This window comes from Mixophyes fleayi, chromosome 4, assembly GCF_038048845.1.
Source record: "Mixophyes fleayi isolate aMixFle1 chromosome 4, aMixFle1.hap1, whole genome shotgun sequence".
NCBI lineage: Eukaryota > Metazoa > Chordata > Amphibia > Anura > Limnodynastidae > Mixophyes > Mixophyes fleayi.
Genome location: NC_134405.1, coordinates 246,669,920 through 246,683,146, shown reverse-complemented (window position 1 = coordinate 246,683,146; position 13,227 = coordinate 246,669,920). Strand labels below are relative to the sequence as shown.

Genomic DNA, 13,227 nt, shown 5'->3' with positions numbered 1-13,227 from the left:
CCTGGTGAGATTATGAAAGAACGGTATTTCAAAGAAATATTGTATTTCATAGGAAGACAGTCTGATGTCATTTACTTATGTCCTGCTGGGGATGTTCTGTCGGCTTTCTACAAAATATCACAAATACTTCTAATACAGTGCCAGAGGGAGACAGGTTTAATGACATGATAGCATGTAAGAATCACTAGGTCACTGCAAGACGGTGACCATGAACATGCAAAATATTTTCCTTCAAATTATCTAATATTATTCATCATACATATTTCATGACTCCAACATAAAAGTTTATTTTGGAACCAAAAGAGTCACTATCATCAAAACAGATTTTTGAGTAAATAGATGATAGTTTTTCCGTTAATATTTCTAGAAATTATTATGATAATCCTCACGACTGTGATAGAGCAGAGACTCTTGTAGATTTTTTGTGGCTACTCTGTTCTGCTGCATTCTCTTCTTTTGTAGATTTTTCCCTTACTCTTATTAACAGTTATTTGTCTTGCGCCTACATATTACGCAACACTTCAAAGAGAATATTATGAAATATTCACATCAGTCCCTGCAGCAGTGCAGGTTACAATCTAAATTCTCAGACACACACACACACACACACACACACACACACACACACACTAGTATTCAGAAGCCAATTAACCTGCCAGAATGCTTTGCTCTTAATTATGTTTCTCAATTGTCAGTTCACACATAATGCAAAACTGTTTTAGAAAATCAAATTTTTGCAGTCTGATTTCCACTAAGGTTGGTACGTTTTTGTATCTGCTTGTCTCCTTGGTGTATGAAGCTTCAGTTTGTGTTCTTTTTGTTTATTTATTTTACTGATTTTTCATCCTAAGGGAGTTCTACAATATATGGACAGAAGTATTTGGCCACACATGTTAATTATTGAATTGAGGTGTTTCAATCAGACCCGTTGCCAGAGGTGTATAAAATCAAGCACCTAACCATGCAGTTTCCATTTGCAAACATTTGTGATACAAAATGGGTCGTTGTGAAGAGCTCAGGGGCACATTTATCATTATTCACATAAAGTGAAAAGTAGTTTTCAATCCTTATCGCAATGATAAGGATTGAACTACTTCTCACATTTATGTACAGCCCTGCACAGAAACAGCAGTTCCGAAAAACTGCTGTTTCAGTGATAAAAAAATCATACTTACTCCCCTCTTCGGAAGCGCTATCTTCGGGTCTTCTCTTCACTCTTTAATTGCGCATGTCCAGTTCCAAGAACTGGACATGCGCACACAGATCCCCTCTCTGTCTCTGCAACGATAGTTGCAGAGAGAGAGCGCTGAGTGACAGGGAGGGATCATGTGATCCCTCCACACATGCGCTGTACAGCTCTGCTCTCCGGAGCAGAGCTGACAGCATTAGATTTCCTCAATTCGGATGATGTACGCCAGCTTCAGCATGACATTTTTTTCGGGACTTGTTAGGTTGCGGCCAGGAGCAGTCACCATTCTGTTGAATGGTGACTGCTCCCAAAAACGAAGAGGAATGCAAAGCAGCAGATATCCATGGTATCTGCTGCGATGCCCCCTTAATAAATTTGCGGAGGACACTGTGAGACCTTAATGACCCGTTAAAAGCACTATCGTGCTTTATTAAATATGCCCCTCAGTGACTTCAAGCGTGGTACTGTGATAGAATGCTACCTTTGCAATAAGACAGTTCGTGAAAATTCATCTGTTGCTGGGAACCGGCTGGGCTTACTTTCCCTTTCGTTATCCCAAATGCGCCCCCTTGCCGCAGTAGGAGGGGCTTACACGAGCTGTCACCACTGGACTCCTTGCCAGCATCCAGAACCGGGTTTCTTCTGGATAACCGACGCTGCTAGGGTACCTCATTGCTAGTGTACCTGGGCTGGTGCTCCTGACCTCTCACTATAGATTAGGGTTGCTGTGGATGGATATCCCCCCTGGCCTATCACACTGACCAGGGCTGCATGGGTAGCAGGCAGAGTGGTGGTACTGGAAAGCTTGGGTCCAAACCTCAGAACAGCCGGAGAACGGATTAGAGTTTGGGTCCAATCTGTAGATCACAGGAATACAGCAATATTGAAAATGTTTTCAAGCAGGTCTTGAAGCAAGATGTTTATTTGCTCTCACACTGGTGGAAGGTACCAGTGTGATCAGGTCAGATGAAAATCAGAAGAACAAATTTCAAATACAAGCTAGTGCCTTTTATACAGTTCAGACACAGGCTATTTTTAGCATCAGGATGTACTCTATTTACACAAACATTGATTTACATGCATTGCAAAGCTAACAATATTTACGCTTATATGTGAAATTCTAGAAATGCTGTGATGTCCTGCATCTGGTTTTCAGATGCAGAGAAACTAAGAGCCAGTCTTAATTAAAAGTTCCTGCCTTCAATGTTGGACCTTCACACATCAAAAGATCTAATTAGCATAGGGCCTTTCTTCAGACCGTTCGGAATACATATTCACACAGAACAACAGAAAACAAAAACAAGCCAGTTTCCCACATCACAATACACAAAAAGCTTTGTAAACAAAGGCTCATTGTATCAGATATATACATCAGAAATAGACATATCCTATAGCAAGGTTAAACAGGAAAACGAGTTTTTCCCCTCGTCTCAGAAATAGCGATTTCCTATCTTAAAATATATACAATATTAAAAATAAGTGCATTGGCAATTTATATAAATAAGCACCCTGTGCTATTTCCTTTAACTAAATTGATACCATAAGTCATTTATATGTGATCCAGTCACACTCCTCCCCCCCTTGTCTATGCAGCAACCAGGGTGCCATGTCTGACGATTTGGCTCCTGGTCCGCAGTATCCTAGGGTTACCGGAGGTGATCCGGCTGTTCCTGCTGAGACAGTCCATCCGCATTGCTGTGAGCCTTTCCTTGCTTGTTAATTATGTCAAAGTCATGAATTTTAAGTGCAAGGCTCCAGCGCAACAAACGTCCATTTTCCCCTGAGGTGTGTTGCAGGATTGCAGCCACTTTAAAGGATTATGATCAGTCACCACAGTAAAATGTCGTCCATACAAATAAGGTTGTAGCAAGTGTCCTGCGCTATTTCCCTTAAGTAAATTGATACCATAAGTTATTTATATGTGATCCAGTCACATCATCCCTGCTGGATATTCCACGGTCAACTGTAAGTGATATTATTAGAAAGTGGAAAAGTTTAGGAACAACAGCAACTTAAAGTGGAAGACCATGTAAAATCACAGAGTGGGGTCAATGACTGCTAAGGCGCATGGTGTGTAAAAGTTACCAATGCTCTGCTGATTCCATAGCTGAAGAGTTCCGAACTTCCACTGGTATTAATGTAAGCACAAAAACTGTGCAGCGGGAGTTTACTGGAATGGGTTTCCATGGCCCAGCAGCTGCATGCAAGCCTCACATCACCAAGATCAATACCAATCGTTGGATGGAGTGGTGTAAAGCACACAGACACTGGACTGTGGAGCAGTGAAAACGTGTTCTGCAAAGTGACAAATCACGCGTCTCTGGCAGTCAGATGGGTGAGTCTGGGTTTGGTGGATGCCGGGAGAACATTACCTGCCTGACTACATTATGCCAACTGTGAAGTTTGAGGAAGGAGTGATAATGGTATGGGGCTTTTTTCAGAGTTTTGGTCTAGGTCCAGCTTCAGCATGCCAAGTCATTTTTGACAATGCTATGCTTCCAGCCCTGACCTCAACCCCACTGAAACCCCTTTGAGATGAACTGGACAAAGATTGTGAGCCAGGCCTTCTCATCCAACTTCAGTGCCTGACCTCATAAATGCCCTATAGAATGAATGGGCTCAAATACCCACGGAAACACTCCAAACATCTTGTGCAAAGCCCTCCAAAAAAAGTGGAAGCTGTTATTGCTGCAAAAGGGGGACCAACTCCATTTTAAAGTATATGTATTTGAATACAATGTCATTACAGTCCCTATTGGTGTAATGTTCAAGCGTCCGAATACTTTTGTCCATATAATGTATATGCATACCTCCCAACGTTTGTCTCCTGAGCTTTTAAAGCAATTGGCTGCCCTATCGTCTTCTCCCTTTCCCCAAAGCACCCATTCACTGCTGCAGCAGAGCACCAGTGGACAGAATCTCCTCCAACTTTCCCACCGATTGGGACAAAGCCTTAAAATTGGGACGTTTGGGAGGTATGCATATCTTAAGTTTGTGAGCTGAGTAAGATTTTTAAAAAACACGTTTTAAGCAATGCAGTCTAACGAGGCACACAGGGCAACTGGGGCTCACAAAAATGCATTGCCAGATGAGTAAATGGCCATATTTAGCCCAAATGAGCTCTATATGTTTCCCATGTAGCTGGCGAGAGTGGATACAGTTCAGCAGCAGTTGGAATTACATTAAGAGCGCCTAATGTACAGACAAATGGGAGAATAAGCCCCATTAACTACTGATGTTAATAATCATGCTTTTACTAGTTGCTTTTAATACGAATAAGAAAAGTAAAAGTAGTAAAAGCAAGTAAACCGACTGGACTGTTGTTAATTGGGAGGTCCACTGAATTTTTTTTTCAATAAATAGACAAAATTGATATTATGATGATTTGCAAATGCTATAGAGCTGGCCACACTCATCAGGGGCATATCTAGACTTTGTTTTTTTGGGGGGAGGGGAGGTAGCACAGTTCTTCCCCACTTCGCCAATCTCTATTGGGGCTCTCTGATTGGTGGTTACAGTCATTCACCGTAGTGTGGAGACCTTTCATTACTGATTGGTGACTGTGCCCTGTTGTTCCATACAGGCATAGGATGATTTCCAACCACTCCGATTGTGTTTTAAACACAATTTGTGCTAGCGGGCAGGATCCTGTAGTGGGTGTCCTTAAATCATTAATGTAGTAGCCATCCTTGATGTTGTACCAGCCCCTGCCGGATATATAGCCCCTGAGCATCAGCCCCTTACACATGTTAAGATCTAGCCATTCAGTAAATTAGATCTGATTTCAGCAATTTGACAAAAAGACAGTATCCCATGGGGCCTCTTTAGAGTGTGCCATTTTCAGCTGGGATTGATCCCAAACATATCAACCATTCTTCAACATCTTTGGTGGTTGGTGGAGGATCACACATGGGTCCTAATAGGAATATTGACCTACAAAATCACAATTTGTGTCCCTAACGTTTGTTGATTTCTGCTGTTGTATAGGTTGAAATACAATGAAACTCATCAACTTTTCTGTAGAACTACTGGTTGTATTACTAGGTTGTAAAAAAGGAAACTGGGGGAAAACAACAACAGTAATCTTGATTGCCTGCCAAGTTCTATTGTAGTGAATAGGAAATGGAGATGTGAAACCCAGACTGCTATTTGTTTTTTAAACTATCTTGATACACATAATTTAAAATCTCCAGCTCTCAAGTAAGATGTTCGAAGTAATTTTAAAGACAAGCTCTAGTTTAAGCCATTAACAACTGCCACCCCAGCTGCATGGCTGAGGCATGGTGACCAAATCCATTAGGATACTGACTGACCTGACACTTCAATGGCTGAATGTGGTAGGGGGAGAAGTAATACACAACGCTAAAAGTTCTGGACACCAGAGCCCTGAACTCCTGCAAGCTGGGGAGCATCACTGATTAAACTTGTGTTCTTCTTTATTATACACTGAGCGGCCAGTTTAATATATATATACCTGAGTGTCCCCAGAGTGGGCAACCAACCAATTAACATCCAGACCACTACAGCCGTGTTCTTGGAAACAGACCTTGGTGATTGGTTACAAGGGAGGCTGATATGACTTGTGCAGAGTACCAGACTGGCTATAGATAGTCAGCTAACAGTGGAGCACAAAAATGGGGCCAAAAGGATTATCAATAAACACAACTTTCATTTTGTCACAGCCTCTTACACTATTGTACAACTCCTGTCAGTGATATACAGAGCATGACTGCAATGGGTTAAGAAGCACAAACACTTGACGGTTAGAAAAATATTGCCTGATCTAGTCATCCTAGATCATGTAATTTCATGATACAAGGATCAATTTAATCTGGTGGTATGTGCTTTTCTGGCACACATTGAGACCTTTAAAAGGAGGGGAACATTTATATACCACAGGATATCTGAACATTGTTTCTGATCAGGTGTATTCCTTTATGTCAGCAGTGTACTCGATAAGATAATGTGCTGTATTCTACAAGACTAGGGAAGATCTAAAGATGATTTCAGGAACCTAACAGGTTCATTAACCAAAGTGCAATAAAAGCGCAGTACAAATTATTTTTTGTAAGATCGTACACCCATATTTGTCAAAATACTTATGTTATTAAAGGACCAAGTTGGTGGTGTCTGTAAGAATGCAGACGCTTGCACCATCTGGTTGGAAGGGGTTGGGTAGACTATTCTAATGATTGATTTAGAAGATAAATGAGTCTAAACCGAGCAGCATATTAGATGAAGTGGAGCTAGGTTGGACTTTGAGGAGATGCTTTTACTAAGCACAATTTCAGAAATCTGCTAACCCATAAAACTAGGTGCAGATTGATTTTTATAGAGCAATTCCAAGGACAGGAAAGTGGGCAAGCACCATGAAATACGCTTGGCAGACAGATAAGCGCATTCTACTGCTTTCATACCCAGAACCACATTGGCCCAGGCTGGATTCAACCATATTCTATGAATAACATAGTTATTTTAAACCATAAAAAAAACAGTTACTGACATGTGAAAAAAACTGTATAACTATGATGCCAACTTTTATTCTGAATAAGAAACCATCTACAGGATCACTGGCAAAAAGACTTTGCAGAATAGGAATAAACGTGGATTCTTGAGTCTGGGGGAGGACACCATTTGCATTATTAAACAGGACCAGGTCGGTCTACACTACACAGTGAGATCACATGACACATTCCCACCCACACAATTTACATACTGATTTACATAAATCCTATACCACATCCTTCAGCATTTTCAGGAGTCTACAATATTAACCCACTGTTTTAGTGACTTCTGTACAGCAGCTTACCTTAAGCTCTCATGTACCACCTAATGGTGAGCTCTTGAAAGGAGCTTCCACAATTAATTTGTCTTGAGTTATATTGCTGTACTTATAAAATAATAGTAGTTGCTTAATCCCTCATGTACAGCTCTGCAAAACATTTTAGCAAAAATTAAAATGTAATAAAACCTTTTTTTCTATAAATTCTACTTTTCTGTGTCCCATAAGACATGTAAATAAATTATATGTAGGAAACTTTAGTCCTCCACATATCTGTATGTATTAAGACGAGTGGGAGCCTCTCTATTGCCTTTTGTTATTATAAACAGCAATATAAAAGGGTTATCCTTAAGCCAAACCATAAAAAATGCAAACTAATTATCTGACATTGCCAAGTAAATCTAAACCTTGGATGAAACATCTCATATTCTTAGTTTACTTGGGATAAGAGAGGGATAAAATATATTGTTTACAAAACAAACCTGTGGGCTCTGCATGTTCCTGTGCCATGCTTGCAGGGGCTGGCAAATTGTAGCCTGGGGGCAAGACTCTGCTCGGCAGCCTGCTATGAACATTTATAGGAACAAAATACAGGTATCCCAGTGACCCTGCCCAAGGTAGCCCACTAATGGACCAGCCAGGGGGACATATGACCCCCCTGGCCCTGCATGCATGGACAATCATTTGCAATGGGCTAGGAATGTACTAATACACTTTGAGATAACATAAAAATTAACTCTGCTGCTGAAAAATACAAGAAAATAAAATTACAATTTCAGGAATAAACAGAGATCTGCTGGAGTCTGTCAGTGACGCAGTTATCTAGCGCTGGATACACGCAGTCACTGTGACTTTACACAGTGACTAACAGGCAGGGCTGGTGCTAGGGTCCATGGAGCCCTAGGCATTTTGAAAAAATCGGCGCCCCCTCCCCCCCGCAAAAATCGGCGCCGCCCCACCCCCCGCAAAAACAGCGCCCTCCTCACCCCGTCTTTCCTTACCTCACCACCGCCGCCTCTCTGCTCCGTCTCCTCCCCTCCACTCACTGACACTAGTGAGTGGAGAAGACGGAGCAGAGAGGCGGCGGTGGTGAGCAATAGCCTCTTCCCCCCTCCCCCGTGCATCTGAATGCTGTGCGGCGGCCGTGACAGGTATGGTCAGCGGTCGCCGCACAGGCGCCCTCCAGAGCCCGGCGCCCTAGGCAAGTGCCTAACCTTGCCTAATGGGAGCACCGGGCCTGCTAACAGGTGAGTCCTACCTAAGCCGGCAACTAATGCTTCTCACTGTTGCACTGCACTAATGTTCAAGTTGCCATGATAAAGAAAGCAGCAAGGTTAAGGTGTGTGGACATTTGTTGTATCAAGGGTTAAGCAAACCCCAATTCTGAGCAGCAACTTGTTCATTATTAACCATCTGTTGGAAGCAGCACACCTGTCTCTTGCGCGTTCACTGTTACAAGGGATATATTTTTGGAAAGCATGTTCCATGCTGCCAAAGGAAGAGTATGTAAGAAGCCCTTGGAGTAGAACGGTTTTCCTTAATAAGGGTGAGGCAGGGCACTCCTCAATTGCAGACCCTCCCTGGAAAAGCTTGTCAGCTATGTGTGGGCTAGTGAGTGCAGGGGGCGGGGAAGCACTGAGACCCTGTGTCCTCTGATCTGCGGGCAGAGGAGGAGGCACAGGACAGGACACAGGAAAAACGTTACAAGTTGCTTCAAACTTTTTGCCTGCTTGTAAAGGAGGGAGGGGGGTAAATGCACAGTGGAATCAGTCACCTCAGCTAAGTCCAGCAGCTCACATCCAGAGAGGCTTCTGGCAGATAGCACTGCTCAGATTAAACTCATAGGGAAGCAATTAGGAAGGGTGAAATGTTCAGATGTAGAATCTGGAGGAGGATCTCTGCGCAGACAAACTGATCAGATAACGAGTGATAGGGGAGAACTTTTGACATTGCTCAAAGGCAGAAACACATAGAAGAGGCATCTGCTTACATCGGAGTTCGTCAAAGTTGAAAGGACGATCACTACTGTTGGGGTGACAGAGGGCTAAGGGTGACCACAGCACTGGTACTGTCCAGTGACCAAGATCACACCTGGGAATGCTGCACTGAACAGGAGCATGGAGCGCATTAAAGGTCAGTATATAATGAATGCATTGTTGTGGCTAAATGTATTCTATAGCAGGTTTACACAACAAATTGCCATTACAGTGGATCTAGCTGGTACGGAGTGCTGGAACTTGTAATTCCACAATGCTGGACAACAAAAGTTCTCTACCACTGCATTATTAAATTACCCCCCCCCCCCCCCCCCATATAGTTTCCTATAATCAATTTACACCTTGATTCTGAGCTTGTACATATAAACCAGTTACTTGATTTACTTTAGTGTTTATTTACTAAACAAGACAAGTTTACTGATCATAATTATAATGTATTTTTTAAATATTGAAGTATAATAAATATTAACTTCTAAGAACCAGATAACAACATACATAATGAATGTTATCTTGTGTGAAGAATAAGATGAACTGTAATGTGCAGTTGGTCAGTAATTAAATACATTTTCAGGGATAATTCTCTAAAACTTATACTGGTATTGGAAATTAGAGACTGCTTGCAGCTGACTGCCTAATAGCTGTGCATGTAGCATTGTGTGTGCTCCTTTGGTAGCACTGACTTGCATTGATAAGTAACAACAATGCTGGTGTAGTGTAAATCTGAGCATGTGTTAGGTGCAGACAGAGTGATGCTTGCTGTGAGTCATCAACTACAACTACTTTTAATTATTCTTTAGCCAGAAAATCACAGTAACACCTACCTCTGTAATCCTTCATCTAGTGTTAAATTGAGTGAGTCTTTTTAGATGTCCCACCACACATGCACAATGCAAGGGGATTATGGATAGGCTGCAACATCTAAACTTTTGTAGGGGGAGCAGTGTGCACTTAATAATTAGACTGTGTACTATATGGTTCCTGACACACTGATCACCTGTGAAAATGTTTTGGAGGTACTGTATACTTAATCATTACTTGATTTCTTTGTAATAAATATTTGTGCACAGGATGATAACATCTGCAGGAGGAACAGAGACATCAATAGGTTACATATACATTACCATAAAGCTTTTGAAACTTAATAAAGCACAAGAAGGAATTATGTGTCTCAGTATAGAAATTCCACAACAATAGTCTGTGGTTTACAACACCTGATGATGGAACACACAATTTTCTACACGGAACACATGACTTCTACTGCCCCATTCCCATGTACAGTGATTTCAATCATACCCATGCCTTTCATACCTGCCCTTGTGGAGATGCAGAGGGCAGGTATGAAAGAGGTGGGTGTAACTTGGCGACACCATAGGCATCATCAAGTGGGTGGGGCAAGTTGTTAATGGAAGTGAATGTTGCATGAAGACTCAGTGTGCATCCTCATGACATGTCTCCTCCTAACTTGCGGGTAGGCATGTGCCCTTGTGGGAGAATTGCCTGATCTATTTGTAGTCCAGGAGGGCTCCCCTTAATTCAGGAATTTCCCAGACATTCCGGAACAGTAGAAAACTATGTACCAGTGTACAGTGTTATGCAATCTTTGCCCAGCTGAAAGTGCAGTAAAGGCTCTGTAACCACTACAGGTCTATCTGTGGATTACATTAAATTATATGTAATACCATATGCTTGTGATGCCCTGTACTATTTATGTACAGCTCTACATATCGCACATATGGAGGAAGGACTTAAAGAAAGTCTTAAATTGCTGTTGGCCATATTTTCACAATCTGGATGACCCCACTGAAAAGTGTGGTGGAAACTGTACCTGGAGTCCTTGAAGCATTAGCTAATGGCTTCTTTATCCCGAGAGTCTTGCTGCACTCTTTAGTACTTGCTCACACTAATTCATTCTAAACATGCCATTTAGCATTAATCATTTTGCATATATTAAGAATGTATTTCCTTAAAAGTAGAGAAACGGCACAACAGACACACAAGTGTTGTTATGACATCAAGTGGAAATCTACAAAAAATGTTCTTCCCTATAGAGCCGTTCACATTGATACACCCGCTGCTTCAGAAATAAGTCAATGTCGACAGTGGCGGGACTACCATTGGTGCAGCAGGTGCGCTGCAGCGAGGTCCATGGATAGAATGGGGCCCACTGTACAGGGAACTAGTGAGCTGTGGACCCCGGTTCCCTTATCCCCGCCTCTGAATGTTGATGTTGCCTTCTGTGCCACATTATCATTAACTCGGTCCATAATATTATAATAGGTGACTTAGAAGCCATTTAATCAAAATGATAAACTTGCTGATCATTTAAAAATGGTATCTGGGAAATACTGATTTTTATCAAAAATGCATGTGACAATGACTTCATAAACAAATTGTTTCATATAGAAAACCTTTTTGTTTTTTAAAAAAGTCAAATGTGCTAGTCTGTTGCTCAGGTCTAAGTACATCTTCTTATGACATATTTTAAATGTACAGCAAAAGACACACAGAGCACATGTTACTGGCTTAAGTTTTCCTACAAATCCCAATGGACACATACATTTAATAGGCTCACCATTTCTTTATTTAGAACAGGTTATAGAAACTCACTTGGACAAGTGAGTTATGTGCCTGTGGGTGGTGGTGAGGAATTAAAACATGTGTTCATTGCAATATAAGTCTACTTCTTCAGGGTATGTATGCATTTAGTTATATAATGGAAAATACAGGGAATCAATTATAATCTAGGGAATAAAGACAAAAGAAACATAATGAAGATGTCCTAAATATCTTAGAATCTAGTTAGCTACAAGGAACCGTAAAATAATCGCTAGATTGCAAAGCAATTCATTAAACATAACCATTCATTGTGAAATGAGATCATTCACTTCTTTGAGGAAGGGCTATTTTTGGAAGGGGTTTGATGGCATTGATATAAGGTGATTAGTGCAGAGGGGTTTGCTGTTCCAGAGGTAAAGATCAGAATGGGAACAGTTGATGTAATAAGGTTGTGTTCCTATGGGGTATGGATATTTGTCTATATACTGTACCAAAGATGTCTACAGTTGCACATATATGCTTATAACATTTACTTATAAAGTTATTTCACTTAAGTATATCTTAATATGTCTTAAAGCTGTTTATCAAAAGGGTAGGAAAGGTAAGCACTGGATCACCTTATGTCGCTGAGATTGACGTGACTATAGTATCACAGCATGTGTCCGCTACTTTGATCCTAAAACACCAGGGGCATTTACTGACAGAATTAAAGACACATGGGTACATTGATGTCGGCTGTCTGGAACAGGCCCTGTGATCCCATACGGATATCAATCACAGGTGACTTGTAGCAGTAATTACATTGTGAGTCCTTTTAACAGAAGTATTTCAAGTGCACAGTTTACATCCTTACTGTCTAAAAGAGCCGTAAATGAAAGGCTGAGAGAATAGTGATGCATTGCCTGCCCCCAATAGCTAAAGTAGAGCTTACACCTTAGGCCTGATTCATAGGTTATTATACTATTTAGCCTGCATCAGAGGTTGTGATAAAGTCTAGGGGAATAATTAATAATGGTGGTGGGATGGGTTATTTGTGGTCCACAGAGGTGGATCAAGGTGCAGTGAGGTGACAATTTGGGGCAGGTTTAGAGTTGGGAATAAATCCAGCTACAGGATCCAGAATTTGCACCTGGAAAAATAGTTTTATGCAGCAGGGAGGGAAATGTAAAGTGCAATAGTATCTAAAGAAGGGTACACACTAATGCAATTATCATGCAGATCACACGATAAATGACCATTTGATCAGGTACTGCAACAGTGTGTACGCTCCCACAAGCATGTTTTATCGTACCAAAGCACATTGTATCGTTTGATTTGGTTTTCTAAACTTGTTAAAAGTCATGATCAATGATGTAGTGATATTTGGTTAAATGTGGAAGTGTGTACACACTCACAATCAGCATTGTACGCAGATATCAGTAGAGTCATGATCTTTTAAGCAGATTGTTATGAAAGATAAGGATGATAGAACTGAAAGTAAATTGTGCAGGTGTGTACACATGAATCTGCATGATCATCGGGACTCTGTCATTGGTTAAATCGTTACAGAAATCGCATCCAAGGTAATTTTCTGTAGTGTGTACCCAGCTTTTAAGAACTGTTCACAAGTAAAACTGACACATCCATATGTTTAAATTCACAAGGTTTCATACAAACACTTGTCTCCTGGACTGTCCACTTCTTATAAATACTTTTCCAGCTGT

General features: G+C 41.2%; 1 protein-coding gene across 1 annotated transcript in view; it reads left to right on the top strand.

Moving 5' to 3' along the window:
- Positions 1–8,637: 8,637 nt before the first annotated feature.
- AFAP1L1 (actin filament associated protein 1 like 1) overlaps positions 8,638–13,227 on the top strand; it is a 52,618-nt gene continuing 48,028 nt past the window's right edge. The window contains exon 1 of the mRNA XM_075209619.1: positions 8,638–9,104. Within this exon, the coding sequence (XP_075065720.1) occupies positions 9,089–9,104 (16 nt within the window). The 5' untranslated portion in view covers positions 8,638–9,088. The remainder of the gene's footprint in view (positions 9,105–13,227) is intronic.